General features: G+C 41.1%; 1 protein-coding gene across 2 annotated transcripts in view; it reads left to right on the top strand.

Moving 5' to 3' along the window:
• Positions 1-268: 268 nt before the first annotated feature.
• The window catches only part of Neto2 (neuropilin and tolloid like 2), a 70,966-nt gene continuing 51,668 nt past the window's right edge, over positions 269-19,566 (top strand). For both annotated transcript variants that reach the window (XM_036187108.1, XM_036187107.1), the window contains exon 1: positions 269-590. In XM_036187108.1, the coding sequence (XP_036043001.1) occupies positions 557-590 (34 nt within the window). In that variant the 5' untranslated portion in view covers positions 269-556. The remainder of the gene's footprint in view (positions 591-19,566) is intronic.

Here is a 19,566-nt window from a genome sequence, read left to right as displayed (position 1 = left end):
CCCACTGGGGTGAGGACAAGGAGTGATGCTCCCAGAAGCGGCGTGGTGGCGGGCAGCCTGGTGACGGTTCACGAACGGCAACAAGGCTACTGCCGGTCCCCTGAACTCACCCGGGCACGTCCAGGGCCCCCCGACTCTGGTCTCCGCTCCACCGAGATCAGCGAGGTGCGGCCTCGAGGAGCCACCGGCAGGGAGGGGCCGGCCGCGCGCGAGGCCCGGGAGGCGAGGGGGCGGGCGGGGCACGCGGGCGGGCGGGGCTGCGCGTGCGCAGTGTCCGCGCGGCCGGCACGCGGCGCTGCGCTCGCCGCTTAAATGAGCCGGGGCTCCCGGCGCGCGCCACTTCAAGGGAGCCCGCCGCGGGAGCGGGCGCCGCCAGCTGTCCTCGGCGCGGCGGGAGGCGGCGGCCGTCGGGGACCCGGCACGGCGGGCTGAGGCGCTGCGCCCGCTGCAGGGAGGCGGCGGCGTCCGGCGATGGGGACCGAGCGGAGCCACCGCGCCGGGCCGTGACCGCCGCGCCGCCGCCTCGGGCGCTCTCGGAGCGCCGACGCTAGGGAACATGGCCCTGGAGCAGCTCTGCGCGGTCCTCAAAGGTAAGCGCGGGCGCGGGCGCGGGCGCGGACGGCGCCCCCTGCGGGTCAGGCCGCGCTCCGCCGCCGCCGCCTTCGCGCCCTTTGTCTGGCCCAGGCCGCCCGCCGCCGCTGCGAGCCAGCTCTAGGGGGAGCGGAGGCCGGGGGACGCCGGCGACTGCGCTCGCGCCTCCGAGAATTCCACGCCGCGCTTCGCAAAGTGTGTGAGGCGAAGGCCGGCGGTCCCCGGTTGCCACCGCAGAAAGTCGTTCCGCGCAGACCACAAAAACCCCAACTCGGACGCGCTGGAGCGGTTTCCGAGAAGCCCCGCGACGCCCGCGCCTCCAGCGGGTCCCACCTGCTGCGGCCGGGAGGCTGCGACACCACTGCGGGCTCCGGGCTCCGCACGGCCGCCCTGCCCGCGACCCGCTCACCCCGCGCCGCCTGCCTTCCAGGGATCGCAGGATCCGGCTGCCCGGTCTTGTGCGGAGGATGAACCGGTCGTCAGCGGCCGGCCGGCAGCACAGAGCTCGGAAAGCCACTTGGCGGCTGCCTCTCACCTGAGGTGTTATGTCAGATAAATATTTCTAGATCATTTACATTGAAGGCAAAGTTTATTCCGGAACTCGTCCTGGATTGATCCTTTTATAAATCTCAGGGAAAAGCACCGCCATTCACTAACTGACTTCCTTTTCCCCTAATGTTTCAATTGCAAACGGAATATCTGAATGCTTTCTGAAAAATCCTCTTTTCATATTGAGAGAGACGTTAAGACAGTGATAATATTGGTATGTATAGTTTTAGCACTGAATCTGAATATTTGCACAATTATAATTGTTGATGTTTCCCTGGTCCGTGTTACCATCGTATTTTCAATTTTTGTTTTATTAGAAAGTTCAATAGAACTTTACTTTTTCACCGTTCTTGAACTAATGACGTTTTAGACCAACTTCATTATTGGACAAATATTAATAAATTCGTAGTTGACGTTAGCACAATTGCATTTCAATATTTACCTACCCAGCTATACGCATCAATACTTGTGCCAAGATAATCAATAGCCTTCTAGCCCAGTGAATATTTCAGTTAATCCATAAATTCTTAGTGATTCCTTTAGTAGAAAAAAAACAAATCCAAAATTCTGTAGTTGATTATAACTCCAGATTTCTGCAGTCATTCCCTTGGAAATTAAGGTTTTGTTTCACTTTTTGATAATAAATGAACCCACATGCACAACTGGATTTCTGCTGCTTTAGGGGAATTGTCTTCCTTCCGATTGTGAAGCCACCATGTTAGTGTTACCAACACCGTAATGACAAGTCCATTTGAGTAGCCTTCCGCAAGAAATCCCTCGGATCCGTTACACAGCTTTACCTGCAGAACGGGACGAAACCGAAGTGCATTGGGCAATCTCCATAGATCCTCAAGGAATTGCAGCTTGCCTGTGCCTTTTCAGTGGGTACACACTGCCCTCTTTGGCCAACGCGAATTGTTGCGCCTATCTGGAAAAGATTCTGTGATGATGGCTGAGCTCCAGGGAAAACAGTGTAGTATCTGGCTTTTATTATTTTTTTTTCAAATATTATTCAACCTGAACTATTTTTACATAGCAGAAGTATTTTTACAGCTCCAGATAATTGTGCTGTTGTGGGCTTAACTAGAGAGAGAGCAAGCTATTTTTAATTCTTCTATACTATACTTTGTAAACATTAGAATGTGGTTTGGAAAGACTAAAAAAATATGTTAACAAATTTGAACCTGAGAAGGCAATCTGGAGGCTGGAAGAAAGAGGGAGGGCGTAGGCTTTACTGCACATATTGAATCATTTGCTTTTTAAATCAAATGCATGTATTTCCTATATAAAATAATAATATTAAAAATGTACTTTAAGACAACTACTCTTTTTCAGTGCTACTATTTACTTGTGTCCTGAGGCATGAAAAAGCATCCCTTAAGTGTCTTAGAAGTGAATTTTATCCACATCAAGAGGCTCTTCTCTGAAGTATCCATTTAACACTTGTATAATGATAGATGCTACTTTCTCAAATACTTGTTTTGGAATATAATAGTCAGCTTCCAGTTAAATATCAGAAACAAGTGTGAAGTTATGAGTAGAAAGTGATTTATTAAATTACTGTAATGTGTGTGTGTGTGTGTGTGTGTGTGTGTGTGTGTGTATGTGTGCATGCACATGACAACGTACATGTGGAGGTCAGAACATGTGGGAGGTTGGTCTTGGGGATTGAACTCAGATTGTCAGGTTTGGCAGCAAGACTAAGACATCTTGCCAGCCACTAATTTTACTTTTTAAAGATGCTACTATTCTTTTTCTATTTTGCAGCAGTTATAACAAAAGAGTAATTCTGTTAGGTTATTTGAGCCTTTCCAATATCAGTGAAAGTGAATACTTCACTTCTGTTATTCACCACTTCGGGTATTACAGAATTTGAGTCAATCTTCTCTCTATAGTATCTAGGCATTATAATCCTATGAATCTTCTATTGAGATTATGAACCAATTGTTTCTTCTCAAATACTATGCATTTGCTTCAGAAAAATTCCTGTTAAAGCCATTGCTATGCAAAGCTATATAATCTGAGGTTGAGTTTATGAAATAATGGAGCTTAACTGTTCCTTAGCCCTGTGTATTTAAAAGTCTTGTCTGAACTGAGTATTACCTTGTGTTCTTTAGTCTTAAACCTCATCCAGGAAAGATACAGGGGACACTATCCCTTTAACAGTAAAGCTTCTCAATACAGCCTTATTAAAACTTTCCCACCACCTACATGCACAGAGACAGTTTGGAATAAATTGTTTATTGAAATTTCTTATTAGACAATGATTTTGTTATACTAAATCTTGAATTAGAGGCCAATTTACATTTTTAAACCACAGTGTTCCTTAAGGGAGAAGAATGTGTGCATTACAAGGCAAGATTAAATCAAAGCCACTTTCACTCCTTTGGGAATACAATAGGAAAATGATAGACTCTAAATTTTGTGACTATTTTTCAAACAATATTTCAAATTTTATAGGCTCTATCTGTTCAGCATGATCTACCATCTTCCTATGTATTCTCCTTCAGAATAATTATTGATATTTTAAATGTGTTTCTGGAATATTTTAAGGTTAAGATTGAGTTAGAAAGGAGGCTCTTGAGAGGTGATTGAACCAGGGATTCATTCCTAAGCTTTCCTTAATGGCAGAAGCCCTTCAGAGGCATTCTAACAACAAAAGCCAGAACAACACTTAAGAGGAGCATTTCATTGGAAACCACTGCCTTTCAACATGTTAGCATATTTCTTAGAAAATGACAGAGTACTATATACTAATCAGAAAGTTTAATTTTGTTCTGGTTAAAGTTGGTTGGATCAAATATGCATAGAGTAATATATTAGAAATTACAGCACTAGATTGATCACATGAAAATTTGATGACAATTGCTGTGGATGTGGAAAATCGACTCCTTTAATCAAGGTGTAGCATACAGACCTGCCCTCAGAGCACTCACTAACAGGATTGCCCCATTGTGCAGGAAAGAGAAAGGACCTCTGCTGCACAGTCACTTTCTCATAAATATGCCTGGCAAGATGATCAGCATCTATAGGCTGCAGTGATCAAATGTTTACCAAGCGCCTTCCTTCTCTATCAATAATATTTAGTATTTAAGTGTGAGTATGTTTTGTGCTTTAAAATCTAGTTGGCAAAAAGAAAATAATAATAAAGCCATCATTCTGTCTCTTGTTAGATTTAACAAATCTTACATTTACTGCTTAGATGCTCAAAACAGGAGTACCTGGAAAGAGACATGTTTAATTCTAGCAAAGGTAGGTTGAGCCAGGTTGATAAACAAAAGTAGTGTCTGGTAGCCAAATAAAATGAAGAAAAAAAAAGTCTGTTCTTTTCGTATCCTTCCTGATTTATGCTCAAATAAAAAGCTAGGCTATGCACATGCCACTTTTTAAGTGAAGTGTGAGTTTGTCAGTTAGTACAGCTCTTTCAGTACTATGTGCAGTCAGATTCCTGCTTAGTCACATCATGTATTCATCTAATTTGTATGGAGTGCTTCTATGGCCAGGCCAATCTTCTAAGCAGTGAAGATATGTCAGTGAACCAGACAAACATGGCCCCTCTTTTTAATAAGAAGAAACTAAATAAGCACACATACACACATGAAAAAAATCAGATGTTATAAATACTAGTAACAGTAGAGTAAGATGATTTAAAAAAAAAAACAATTTATTTAGAAATTAGAGAAGCTTCAACAAATCAGAAAGAATGAAGGAATCAGCCATGCAGAGACTAATTCTAGACATATAACATGGGTTAGTTCCTAAGATAAGACATTGAAGTAATGGGTCTGTGGACCTACAGAAAACAATCAGGAAAAGTGATCAGGTGCCAGGTTCCAATGGACCTCAAAAGAGTATGGCTGGTAGGTTTATTTTACATGTAATGGGAGTCTTTTGGAAGATTTTTGAAAGGCTATGATGTGATCTGAATTAAACTTTGAAAAGATAACTGGTTGCAGTTGGCACAGTTGTCCACAGAGGTCTGTAGCACAACTTTTGATTGTCACCTAATAGCCATTACTCTTCTTTAGTGATTCTCTGAATTTAGTTAAAAACACAGTTATTCACAGACTCTCTTAGGGTTAGGTATGGTCACATGATTTTGTTTCGGTGGTATATGTAAATATAAAATGATATGTACATCTTAAGGAAACTTACTTTATTATTTATAATAAACTTTTTGTTTTAAGATAATTTTAGATTCTGGGCAAGTTTTGTTTTTGTTTGTTTGTTTGTTTGTTTGTTTTAAGGGAAAAGGAATAATCTATGCCATGTCTTTCTGCATGTTGAGTATGATGCAGGCATAGTAAATATGGAAAGTTGTGATGGCTGGCAACCTGATAGCCACATGGAGTCTTCAGATGACTTTGGGAATAGAAAACCTAACTGAATAAGATAGAATGGTCTTGGCTCTCTAGTAACAACCTTCACTTTGCTTTGACTGGTTATCTCTAATTTGTTCATATGTCAGAAGTATGACAGTATCCTGCTTAAACTGTTCATTATGGTATTTTTGCTACATATTCCAGTCCTGATGCTAACGTATGAATGCACAAATTGAAAGGTAACAAACTCAGATTATAGAGAGCTAGGAAATAGTCACAAAAATGAAAATAGGATTCTGTCAAGTAAAATTGACCTGGAAGAAGTTCTTAGAGGGAAGAGGTTTTAAACACCTCTTGTAGAGGTGATTTTTCTAGATGCAGAAAGATTCGTAGCAAATGTGGATAGGCAGAAACAATGAGAAATGTTTGCAGAGCCTTAAGAAAACAGTAAAGCAATTCACCTGATCAACATTACAAGAACCAATCAGCCCACCTCCTGTCCCATCTGTTATTGGCACAAACTTGTCTCAGTCAGTGTCAAAGATGAAAAAAAAGCAACTTTTCTGTTTCTTTTAGGCAAGTGTGATCATCCTATTGCAGTGGTCTTCACCGTATGGCCCCGGGTCCAGCAGCACCAGCATCAATTAAAAATATAGATTCTTGAGTCCTGCTCTAGACCTCTAGATAGCTAAAAGTAAATTCCATTCACCCACCATTGTCTAATCCAATAACCCTGGAGGTGACTCATGTACATTGAACTTTGAAAACTACTCTCTAATTCCTTTCTCAAGCCTGAATTAGAATGGCAAGGTAGAACCAACACCTTTTTTAAACCATAGTACATTACCAGATGTAACACCCAAAAAGATGTGCAACCTTACAAGCCAATGGCAGAATGTGAACATATCTGTTCTAATAGCCTTAGCAACACTTGGGTGAACTTACTAAAAAGCTAATTATTCCTGAAGGATCGCAATTGTTCTAGTTAGTAGGCTAATTGGACTTAAATTCAACGTGGGTCTGGTAGCCATTTGCTGGCAAGTATAGGATGCTCATTTTATTCTAAGAAGAACTACAAACTGAATGTTTTGGTTCTTACCTGAGTATGTTCCTATTTTAACAGTCAAGTAAATAACTCCAGGGCTGGAGAGATGGTTCAGTGGTTAAAATCACTTGTTTTTGCAGAGGACTTGGGTTCAGTTCCCAGTACCAATATGGTAGCTCACAAACATCTGTAACTCCAGTTCCAGGGGATCTGATGAGAACACCAAGCACACACAGGTACACATACATGCAAAACACTTACATATAAAAAGATAACCCCAAATAAGTCTCAGCTTTGCTTACCAAGACTCACCAGTTAGCTGTGACTGAAAACAAGTTTAACTGTCAGCCAGTCAAGCCTAGCACTGTCTTCATGATGCCATTCCTCATTTGTATAGGACTAAGCCAAAGCTTTGTCTTTACCAGCCAGCTCTCTTTGTTCTTTTAAATCACACTTGGATTTTGTACCAAAGGCTGTTGTTTCTTTAGTTTGCAAAATATTGAAATACAGCCTGCTTATTGGCTTAAAAATCTTTAACAAATTTGTATTGACATTTAGTGCTATCAGAATTGAAATCCAAAGGGCTCTTCCAATTTTCATACAGTATTCTGGACCAACACATACGCAACAAAGGCACTTAGGTTCAGTTGTCTCCTTGGCTGTACCAAGCACACTGGGTAAATCCCTTTGTTTCATACCCCTTCTGATTCATGTAGAGGTCTTGAGTTGTATGAAGAGACTTCATTAGGTGCACACAAAAGGCGTAAGCCAAAGTTTAGGCTCTCTGCTGATAGTTACCTTCTGCCACTCTAGCTTTTTTCATAACTCAAAGTTATATCCAGAAAAGTGGTTGATTAATTCTTTGGACCTAGATAACCCCCAGTAAGCTCAAAACTTGTCTATTTGCTTGCCCTGTTAAAACAGATAAAATAATAAATTTAGCTGGACACCTTTAAACCCAGAACTCAGGAGACAGAAGCAGGTGAATCTCTGTGAGTTTGAGGCCAGCCTGATCGACAGAGTTCCAGGATAGTGAGGACTACACAAAGAAACCCTGCTTCAAAAACAACAAATAAAAAAAAATACTAAACTTGGCCAAAACATTGGGAAGTATTTTTTAATTGGTGTTTCAAAGCTTATAAACAAGTCTAAGATTTCACTGTTGCTTGTCTCAGATTTTTTTAATTTTTTTTATTTTATTTATTTATTTGTTTATTTATTTTTTTGGTTTTTCGAGACAGGGTTTCTTTGTGTTGCTTTGCGCCTTTCCTGGAACTCGCATTGGAGACCAGGCTGGCCTCAAACTCACAGAGATCCGCCTGCCTCTGCCTCCCGAATGCTGGGATTAAAGGCATGCGCCACCACCGCCCGGCATCTCAGAATAATTTTAAACCAAAACTCAGCAAGTTTAACTAAGAAATTAAACACTTAACAACAAAGTTAAAATCATCAGTGCTACTAATGCAAATATAGCTGCCATTGTTTCTGCTTTCCCAGCCACCTGCTCTCTACTTTCCACTCCCTTCTTCACACATCCCCCTCTTCTCCAGGCTGCCCTTAATTTTCTGTTCCTAATTCCCCTACTTTTTTGTCCAGTCACTGACTCCTTTTTTTAATTGCACCCTTTAATATCCAAATAACTAGAGCTAGATGTATATAGCTGACATTCTTTATACTAATTGCCTGGGGTGTTCAGCAATTCTCAAAATTTTCTTAGTCCTTCAAACTGATTGTCCTGAATTCCAAATACATTTTATCGCTTCATGTTTGTAGGAAATGGACGACAGGTTCAGGAATGGAAGCTAGTTGCTTAATGGCAGAGTCTCTTGAAGATTTGATAATTCACCCACCACCACAACCACCACCACCACCACCACCACCAGCTAAAAGTCATTCTTAATGTAAGACATTCCTAGAAAGCCAGCCCTGTTGTATTGGAACACACTTTTTGTCAAAACTTAGTTATAGAATTGTGAAGAGACCATAAACTTATTTGACTTGATCTTTCGCTAGATTCAGAAGCCTTCAACACCTGGTCAAACAACAGGATTTCAGTAGAGCAGCATGGCACCCCCATGAAACACCCTCTTAGCCAACCAAAACTCTATTAAAAAGGATAAGCATAAAACCACTCAAGCCTTTTCTAGGAGAAAACAAATTAAGGACTCTCCAGTTAAAAACTACCAATGGCCTCCACAGATCAGTCAAAAGAACTGGTTTTGATTTTCTGTTTGGGTTCTATAAACTGACTGTTTTCCAAGCAGTTGCTTCAAATACAGTCAGTTAAACCATGATAAAAACTACTTTACTCCTAACCTTCAAGCAAAACTAGGAAGGTTCCATGGTCCATTTTTCTTACTTAAAACCAACTAGGCAAATTAAATACTAAAATTGATGATAAACCAGTACTGTGGTTTGGATATAAAACCAGGGGCTGATGGGATGGTTCAGAGAGTACTATGCTTGCAATATAAGGCACAGTGGAGTATACCTGTATCCCTGGCTCTGGAAAGTGCTAGCCAGCCACTCTAATTAAATTGATCGGCTCCAGATTCATTGAGAAACCTTCTCTCAAAAAGTAAGGTAGACACCTTATCTAGTGATAAGCTATACCACTGAAGAAAATGTTGTTCCCCACTCAGCACCAGTAACTGCTCAGAGTCCCTCAGTAAGAGGTAGGTCCTCATGAACCCTTCTGCCATGCACGATGAAGTGATGATGGGCTCAGTCTTGTGCAGATAACCACAGCTGTGGTGAGTTCATGAGTACAGTAGCCATGTCATGTCCAGAGGATACTGTTTCACAACACTCTTTCCTGACCTTAGACTTGTCTATTCTTGTTGTTGTTGTTGTTGTTGTTGTTGTTTTCCGAGACAGGGTCTCTCTGTGTAGTTTTGTTGCTACTTCAAAACTGTAATTTTGCTGCTGTTATGAATCATATGAATCTGATATGCAGGATATCTAATGTGCAACCCGCAGAGGGTTGTGACCCACAGGTTGAGAACCACTATGCTAGAGGTTTATGATTTCCTGTCATGGTGGATCAAACTTACTCGGTAGCCTTTCCAGGAACTCACTTGGTAGCCCAGGCTGGCCTTGAACTCACAGAGATCCTCCTGGCTCTGCCTCTCGAGTACTGGGACTAAAGGTGTGCGCCACCACCGCCCAGCTGACTTTTCTATTCTTTGGAGGGGATGATGTAGATGCCCTGTTTAGATGCAAACATTCCACAGTTGCTTATTTTCTAGTTTGACCAGTTGTGAACCACTGCATCAGTGAGTTGTTTCATTCTTGACCATTCACTCACTTCAAAATGAAGCTTCTCTAGTAAAGGCTGAGAGCAGCACTAAGCCATGGGTATAAATGTAAGTATGTAGAAGGCAGTTTAACACAGTAACCCCTACTCGTGCCTTTACAAACAATAATAATTAACCTCAGTGGGTCAAAATAAATAAAAGACATCACAGTAGGAGGAGGCTTATTGAGAGAACCAGGATTTCAGAATTCAGCAATGGATTATATGTGACTGTTTGAGGGGGTAATAGGGGGTTTTAAAATGACTCAAAATTCAGTTTGTGCATATATGAAGTTACCAAAGAATTGTATATGTGTGTGTATGTATGTATGTGTATGTAGTAGTAGAGAGTGATGGAGGAAGACACCTGACATCAACCCCTCTAGCTTACACATGCACATGTACACACAAAAATAAAGTGTATTTTGCTTTATCAACAAGTCAATTGTTTGATGTGCTTATTCTGAAAGGGCTATTGGCAAAATAGTGCATGGTTGGAGGAAGGAGGCCACTGGGGTTTGCCTTTGAGGGATATATCTTGTCTGAGCCCCTTCCTCTGCTCTATCTGCTTCCTGGCTGTTATGAGATGAGCGATTCTACTCTACCACACCTCTCTACCATTGCATGCACCCTCAGTCCAAAAGCAGTGAAGCAGGCTACTTAGGACTAAAATCATCGAAACTGTGAGCTAGAGTAAATCTTACTTTGTTCCTCGGGTATTTGTCATGGTTACAAAAAAAAAAAAAACGACCACAGCAGCTAATCAATTCACTGTTGGACATGGTGTTTTAGTTACTGTTCTGCTTCTGTGAAAAGACACAGTGACCAAGACAACTTAGAGAAGGAAGCATTTAATCGGGGACCTCCTTAATAGTTTCAGAGGGTTAGCCTGTGATCATCATGGTAGGGAGTGTGGTGGAAGGCATGGTGTTAGTGCAGTACATTCTGATCCACAAGCTTCAAGCAAGAGAGAGTAAGACTGAGCCTGGTATGGGTTTTGAAACCTCACAGCCCACCTCCAGTGACAAAACTCTACTAATAAGGCCACACATCCCAAACAGACCACTATCTGGAAACCAAACATTCAAGGGCCATTCTCATTCAAACCACAACACATGGGATAATCTGTTTCTTATTAACCTTGACACCCTCTTGTCTCTTCCCCAGAGTTCCAAGTTCCCCCAGATGGTTGAGATTGTTACCCAATCTGTGACAGTTTCCAAATCTCAACCTTTTTCTTTCTAATAATGCTCTCTCCTATACTGGAAAGTTGCTATACTGCTTACTGATTGGTACAACCCCTGTGTAGATTTTAGGGAGAAATTTTGTGGACACAAAATTAAGCTCTTTCTTCCCAAAGGGAGAAACAGTAATATAATTAATCCCACCAGAAAGCCAGGTTCTAATACTGCCACACCTACCTATGTTCCAGTAGATTGACTAAGAACCTCTGGACTCATTCCAGTACTAATGTTGGTCAAATCCATTCAGCATCTCCGGTTAAAATCCAGTTGGATCCTAAAAATTTCTCACCAGTGTTGAGCAATAGTCATTAGGTCTTTGTTGCCATACAACTCATAGTGGATGATTTCACGCATAAGAAATGTGTTCACTCTATCTGCACTTACAGTAGTTTTATCCTACCTGTCTACTAGCCTAATGGAAAAAGGATGGAGATTTCTTCAATATCTAATAGCTGTCAACAAAATAGTTATTCCTTAACAGCCAGTGATTTCTTGCCTTTGTACTTTATTGTTCAGTGTTTCCCTGAGAAGCCATTGGCTTCTGTGGTGCTTTTTTCAATACATCCTCATAGCCAATACCTCTCTATCGGTGAAATTATTAAGGCCACTCCATGTAGTTAAAAGGGAGGTTTATTTTGTGGGGTAACTTACAAATGAATGGATAGGTTGTAGGGTCTGGCAAAGGTATGGCACAGTCCGGCAGTGTTCTCTGGAAAACTCTGCTCGGTCTACCTCCAGCGTCCAGGGTCCCAGAACCAAGAGAGACCTCCTCTCGATCCTGGGTCTTCTGCTTCCTTCCTCCGCCCCACCTTGTGGGCGTGACCATTACCGAAGCCTCAATGAATGTTGGAACTTCCAGGCCAATGCTGGGATGGCTACCCACTACACCTCTCTACTTTAACACAAAAGGATCAGCAGTCTACCTGGGAAGCTATACGGAAAGTCCCACTTAATTCTTTTCGGTAATTCACAATGTCTTAGCTAATATATCCTTCTAATATGGTTTCATTTTTCTTCAATATTAGGATAATCAATTTTTACATGCCTCATCCCAAGAACCCTGTGCTGAAAGCCTCCACTGTCATAGCCTGTCCTCTAGAAGGTGTAAGGACTCCAATTCTGTCAAACCTCTCTCACGTTTGGGAGTTCACTCTTGATGCCTAAAGATCTGGATCTTATGTGGTAGTGTTGTATTCCCCAAAATATTGTGCACAATAATAAACTTATCTGGGGTCAGAGAACAGGACAGCCACAATATTAAACATAGAGATTAGGCAATGGTAGCACACGCCTTTAATCCTAGCATTTGGTAGGCAGAGATGTCTGGATCTCTGTGAGTTCAAGGTCACATTAGAAACAGCCAGGCATGGTGACTCACACCTTTAATCCCAGGAAGTGATAGTAGAAAGGAAAGATATATAAGGTGTGAAGAGCAGAAACTAGAAGCATTTGGCTGATTAAGCTTTTAGGCTTCTAGCAACAGTTCAGCTGAGTTCCATTCTGGATGAAGACTCAGAAGCTTGCAGTCTGAGGAAACAAGACCAGCTGAGAAGCTGTCGAAGTGAGGTAGCTGTGGCTTGTTCTGTTTCTCTGATTTTCCAGCATTCACCCCAATACCTGGCTTGGTTTGATTTTATTAATAAGAACTTTTAAGATTCATGCTGCAATCTTATCTTTACAGCCCTCAAAACATTTAACGTCTCTTCTTCCCTGCACTAAAAGACAACTCTGAGGATTTTTAGGACTTGTTTCTTTGGTGTTCTAATCTCTGTACAATTTACTGAAAAATTCTCGTCTTTACCATATTTAGTGGTTCTACAATGGAAAACGGTTCTTTGAGGATATCAGGAAGTAATTGAGACACTTTGAGACACCCCAGTTACATTCTCCCTTTTCACATATTTATGTATGGGAAAGGAAGACACCAAGAATCCTACCTCAGCTCTAGAAAGGTAAAACAGACCACTGGGGTCAGTACAGACAACAGCTAAACCTACTGGCCCAAAGACTGTGTTCCTGTCTGTATGAGGTTACTGCCTCACTGAACAGTTATCATGGGATCTTCTTTCATCTGTGTCCCTCCCTCTCTTGAAGCTATTTTCAGCTCTCACTATACTAATGCCTCTGCTAGCAGCCCACCTATGAAAGTCTTTTCCTCCTCACCTCATCTTCTGTCACTTGTTAGAACAGGTTAGGTTCTGCTAGTGCTTCCTTTCCCAGACTGTCGTGTCCCTGCTGTGGATGATTGGTTAATAAATAAAACTCTGATTGGCCAGTAGCCAGACAGGAAGTATAGGCAGGACAAAGAGAGAGGAGAATTCTGGGAAGTGGAAGGCTGAGGCAGAGACACTGCTAGCCACCGCCATGAGAAGATGTTTAAGATACCGGTAAGCCACGAGCCACATGACAACTTACAGATTAATAGAAGTGGGTTAATTTAAGATATAAGAACAGCTAGCTAGAAGCCTGAGCCATTAGGCCAAACAGTTTAAATAATTTAAGCGTCTGTGTATTTGTTTTATAAGTGGGATGCGGGACTGCCGGGGCCTGGCGGGACCCAGAGAGAAGCTCTCCAGCTACATGTCCCTCCTGACTTTTTTTTACCCTAACTCATCAACTTCCCTCTTACTAGATGAACAAGAAACTCCTTTGTGGAGTACATACAACAATTAGTTTGTAAAAGATTTTATCTCAGATGATCCAGTAGTCACTATCAAATCAGTTTTTGCTACAGTTTCCTTTGACAAGGTTATAGAATTCAGACTCTTTTCTAAGGCTAGAGCTCCCATTCACTGGGCTATAGAAACCTTTATACAGACAGTAGATACATGTTGGGGGTCATATGTGTGCTAGGTGTGCTCTGGAAGCCCAGAAGAGTTTTACTTCCTGAAGGTCAACCAGTGAAAGTAAGGACCATATCCTTACCTGCTCATGTCACTCAGGTTCCAAGAATTCAAACAAAATAAAGTACATGAACTTCAAATGGCTGTCTTTCAAGAAGCAAGCTTATTAATGTCAATGCCTCTGTAAGCTGCCCAGTGTCCTCCTCAACCCTAGGTTTGTGCCACCAACTAAAAAGATCAGCCATGGCCAGGAGTGGAAAAATGTTGGGATGGGACACACAGGACATCATTTGATAAAGACTATTTTGGGGATTAATGCATCTTCTCACATTAATTTTAACTTTGTTCTGATTCTAGAAATGGCATTCATATTATGAGCCCTCATCACTGCTTATGAGGTATATTGACTCTGTAAATATGTCCCTGTACAACCCTGGAAGCAACTCTGTTCAGCATCTCCAACTGTCTAATGGTCCATACAAAGTCTGACACGGTTTATTAACTGTACCACTTCACAGGATACTAGTGTGTGTTGGTTATGGCTGGCATGTTTTCATCTTGAGTTGAAGCTTTCTACACTAGTTCAGAACCTGGAAAATATTCACCGGAGAATCCCTAGACTGTGATGAAAGACATATACTAGACAAGTATCAAATGTAGATCAGCCTCTCATATCTCCTTGTTTATATCCCAGTCTCTAGTATATGTAAGACATGAGAATAGTGAGATATTCAGTCTGCCATTATCCAAGGCCCTTCTGTTAGCACCCCCCAACCCTCCACTCCCACGGGAAGACATTTTTATCTTCTTTTGAGATCATTACTGGCTGCCCAATGCACTTAGCATCTAAGTGCTACACAAAGTACTTAACAGCCTGTGCTCATTAGAGGATATGTGCATTGCTGCTTGACATCCTACAGTGTCCTGCTTACCTTTGTTAAAGATTCCTTCAACTGCATGCCCTTGGTATACAAAGCTCACTCTTACATCCTAAAGCCTGGAGAGTATATTAGAAATGATACTAGCTTAGGTTCCTTCTAGTCCTACTGAAGGGACTCCTTCAAGTACTGTTAACTAACCTTTATCTTTCCCTCTATGGAAGCTTTTTTCCAACCTGTGTACAGCTAAATTAAAGGGTATTGGCATAGGGGTTCGTTTTCGAGGGTTGTACCATTTACAAAGATTTCCTGACCCTCCACTGTCAGCTAATGGACCTCAGCTCCTGCCACTAGTATCAAAATCAAGTTAAAAAAGAAGCTTACATTTCAAAAGAAATAAGATAACATCTGAGAAAGGAGCTTCTCCCAAGAACCAGCACAAGAACAGTACAGCTTCCAAATGAATTTGCATCTAGCTGAAAACTTGCGGTTTTTCATTACACTATTTCCCCATGAGATACTATTTTCTTCCTTCATAGTTGTATAACACCAGTGTCTCTTTATCACTTTGACTGACATCCATTCCAGTTCTTTAACCCTTTTGCTAACACTCTTCTCTAAAGGTCTTCACTACCTAGACTCATTTGATCCGCCCTGACAGGAATTCATAAACAACCTCTAGCATAGTGGTTCTTAACCTGTGGGTCACAACGCACTGCGGGTTACACATTAGATATCCTGCACATCAGATTCATAGGATTCATAACAGCAGCAAAATTACAGTTTTGAAGTAGCAACAAAATAATTTTCTGGTGGGGGGGTCACCACAACATATATTAAAGGATTGCAGCGCCAAGAAGGCTGAAAACCACTGCTCTAGCATCTCCCTGATCCTTACGTTTTCCCCACTCAGCTTCTTTGACATTGAAATACAATACTGATTTTTGTTATTGCTCTGGCTATCCTAGCCATTCCTACTGCTCTGCACAGATCACCATTATCTACCCCCCAGGTCTTGGCCATAAACAGAAACTTAATGGAATACTGGATATGCCGTCACACCCCTAATGAAGCCCTTGGTATGAATAACCTAATAATTCTCTGTTGTGTCAACTTCACCAAGGCCTGTTCTACAGGGTCATGTCCTGAAGCCTTTCAGGAATGACTCTGCTTAATATCTGTGAAGTCTCTACCTTAACTTTTTACCTGCCTCAAGATTTAACTTTGTATCTTCAGCAGATCTAAAAAAAAAAAAAGCTGCTTATAAAGCTAAACTCCATTGTTACCAACAAGAACCTTCTCACTTGGACTGGTCATCTGGAAAACCTACCCCCTCCTATCACAAGCCACAAGCCAAATGAATTACTGCATGGGTGTCTTCCTCACTGACTTCGTGTTCCTTTCTTCTTACCTCCCTATCCACTGAAAGTCATCTTAACCTAAAAAATATGTCAGAGCTCATTTGTGCCCCTGCTGGAATTATTTTCATTTGTGCTATGCGAACAGGCCTTGACAGAGATTGGATGTACCTACCCTCTTGGATATCTGGCTATGCCTTTTACCACCTTACAAATAGACTGTTATTCCAAGCCCAAATAACACACTATAGAAAGAGGCTTTTTAAAATTATTTTAGAGGTGATTACCCTGATGCCAACCCTTCATTATAAGGATAACAGCTGTGGGCATTCCTAAGGGTATGATTTATTGGGAGGAGTTATCCTTGTGGTTGGTCTAGACATGGAAGAATACTGGGATCTTTGTTAGGAATTGGTACCACCTAGAATGAATACATAATTGGAAACTTTTACTGTTCTGGGTTTTTAAATTTTTATTACTGGGTGTGTGTTGTACATGCATACAACATACAAATGGAGATCAGAGGACAACTCTAAGGAGTCTGTTCTGGGGATTGAATTTAGCCTTATTTGGAAAGTACTTTGACCCAATCATCGCACTGGCCCCTCCTGTGCTGTGAACACAGTCACTAGTCCACTGCCCAAGACTTGTAGGCCCCATCAGAGCTTTTTGGACTCCTGTGCTCATATACTCCTAAATAATAGACCTTGTTGTATGTGGCAGTGGCAGTTCTGTTCTATGTACCTCAAATTGTACCTGGATACTTTGTGCAGATTGAATTGGAAATTTTCAAACTCTTAAAGTTGGCTAAATCTCTAAAAGTGTCTTAATTGGCACTGATTACTTCTTGTATTCTGCCCCACCACTTTCAATGATTCTCTTCATACTAGCAATGACATTTGACTTCTCTTTAAGAGGAACAAAACCTGTTTTAACAGCTACTACAAAGAGACACTCACCAGAATCAGGGTAATGTTAAAAACCTTTAAGACTTTGGATTCATCCCAACAAGATACCAGAATCCAATTAACCAAGAGATTTTAGAGATCTAACGGGTTTCTAGATGCCCTCACCAGCAGCTGGCGCCAAGAAAAGGGTCAGGTGACTAGCTACAATAAAAATTAAGTCTGGTAACAATTTGCTGATGGAGGGGTGGGTTAGTGTCACATATGTACTTTTTCATGGAGAAATGACAAGCTAAACTTTATGGGTCCCATGCCTAGTCATATTCCTATTTCAGCTGTCAGATAAACAAACCTAACCAATAAGCCATATGACCTAGTGTAATCTATGCTTTGTTTTGTTTGGTGGTTTGGTTTTAAGAGAGAGTCTCACTCAAGCCCTAGATGGTGTAGAACTCACTATGTAGACCAGGCTGACGTGGAACTCAGAAAAATCCTGTCTTTGCCTCTTGAATACTTGGGTTACAGGTGTGTCTTAGGGTTTCAATTGCTGTGACAAGACACTATGACCATAGCAACTCTAATAAAGAAAAACATTTAATTGGGACTGGCTTACAGTTCAGAGGTTTAGTCCATTATCATCATGGCAAGAAGCAAGGCAATATACAGGCAGACATGATGCTAGAGAATGAGCTGAGGTTTTTTACATCTTGACTCACAGGTGGCAGGAAGTGGTCTGTCTCACTGAGCATGGCTTGAGCATATATGAAACCTCAAAACCCACTTCATAGTGACACACTTCCTCTAACAAGGCCACACCTACTCCAACAAAGCCATGCCTCCTAATAGTACCACTCCCTATGAGTTTATGGGAGCCAGGTACATTCAAACTACCATAAGGTGTACACCACCACATGTTTACCACCACAATTAGCCTTAAACTTTAGATATCAGCAGACAGTACTGATCACTTCGGCCAGCATGAGAACTTGGACAGGAACTTTATTTAAACCAAGGCTTCTTTGTTCCTTTGGATCACACTAATAGTTTATACCAATGGTTCTGTCTCCCCAGTTTGCAAACTGTGATGAAAGTCTCTTTTTGCCTTAAAATTTTTCCTAGCAATATTTTTTGTTTTCATTAAGAACTGTATTTTTATTTAAATATTTATTAGAGTGAGTGTTATGAGAGAGACAGAGAGAGAATGTATGCCATTTATGTGCAGATGTCCGAGGAAGCTGTAAAAAGATGTGGGATCTCCTAGTGCTGTAGTTATAGGCAGTTTTGAGTCACTGGCTTTGAATGCTGCAATATTGGGTCTTCTGGAAGAACAGTGACAGCTCTTAACCTCTGAGCCATCACTACAACCCCAAATCTACATAGTTTAAAATTAATAAAGCTGAATTTTTTGGTTTTACATTTTGGCACATATTGCTGATGGTATTATAACCATTTTCCCCATGTATATATAAAATAAATATGTATATTATATATTTTAATAAAATGTGCAAAATAACATTTATTTCTGTCTTTGTTAAAATTCACACACACACACACCCAAATCTGGAATTTATTTTTGGTTTGGTTTGGTTTTAGGGGGTTTTTTTTTGTTTTTCAAGACAGGGTTTCTCTGTGTAGCCCTGGCTGTCCTGGAACTAACTCACTCTGGTAGACCAGACTGACCTGAAACTCACAGAAATATGCTTGCTTCTGCCTCCTGAGTGTTGGGATTAAAGGTATGTGCCACCACTGCTGCCAACTATTTCTATGATTAATATACAATCCCAGAACCATTTGTTTTTAAATTTTATTTTATGAGTGTTTATTACCTACTAATTTTTTTAATTTTCTGATACACTTTATTTTTTTAATCATAGTTTTACTATTGGTGTCCTGCTTCTGTTTGTTGATTTCTTTTTTTTTTTAAGATTATTTATTTTTATTTTATATGTGTGAATGTTTTACCTGCATTTATGTATGTGTATCACATGTGTTCCTGGTCCCCTTGAAGGCTAGAAAATAGCATCAGATCCACTGGAACTGGAGTTACAGATCATTTTGAGCCACCATGTGCATGCTGGGAACTTAACCCAGGTCCTCTGCAAGAGCATTATGAGCTGTTAACCCCCAAGCTAGCTCTGCAGCCCTGTTTGTTGATTTCTTAACCTGTCTGCTGGTTTTGTGGCACTTGCTTTAAAACTATGACTTATAAATTTGAAAACTGATAAATAGTTATACCTGTGATTCTGGAAGGGAAGGATCGTGAACAAAAAAATTTTTAGACAGTTGTGTGTCATCTGGGTGATGCACCATGGGAAATAGCTTCCTCTGATAGGATAGCTCACATAAATTGATGTTTTATTTGCTGGATTTCAAATTCCTAATGTTTGGGGATTGTGGGTTTGTTTTGTTTTTTAATCATAAATCTTCTAATTTTTTTGTGGTTGCTGTTAAGTTCCAGGTTCTGTTCCTCTGATTCAGTTCCAATATAAAGATGGGAAGTATTTTATTTTATTTTGAGATAGGATCTCACCATGTA

This window comes from Onychomys torridus, chromosome 5 (assembly GCF_903995425.1).
Source record: "Onychomys torridus chromosome 5, mOncTor1.1, whole genome shotgun sequence".
NCBI lineage: Eukaryota > Metazoa > Chordata > Mammalia > Rodentia > Cricetidae > Onychomys > Onychomys torridus.
Note: the sequence above shows the minus strand (reverse complement) of the source record. Positions and strands in the feature narration are given on the sequence as shown.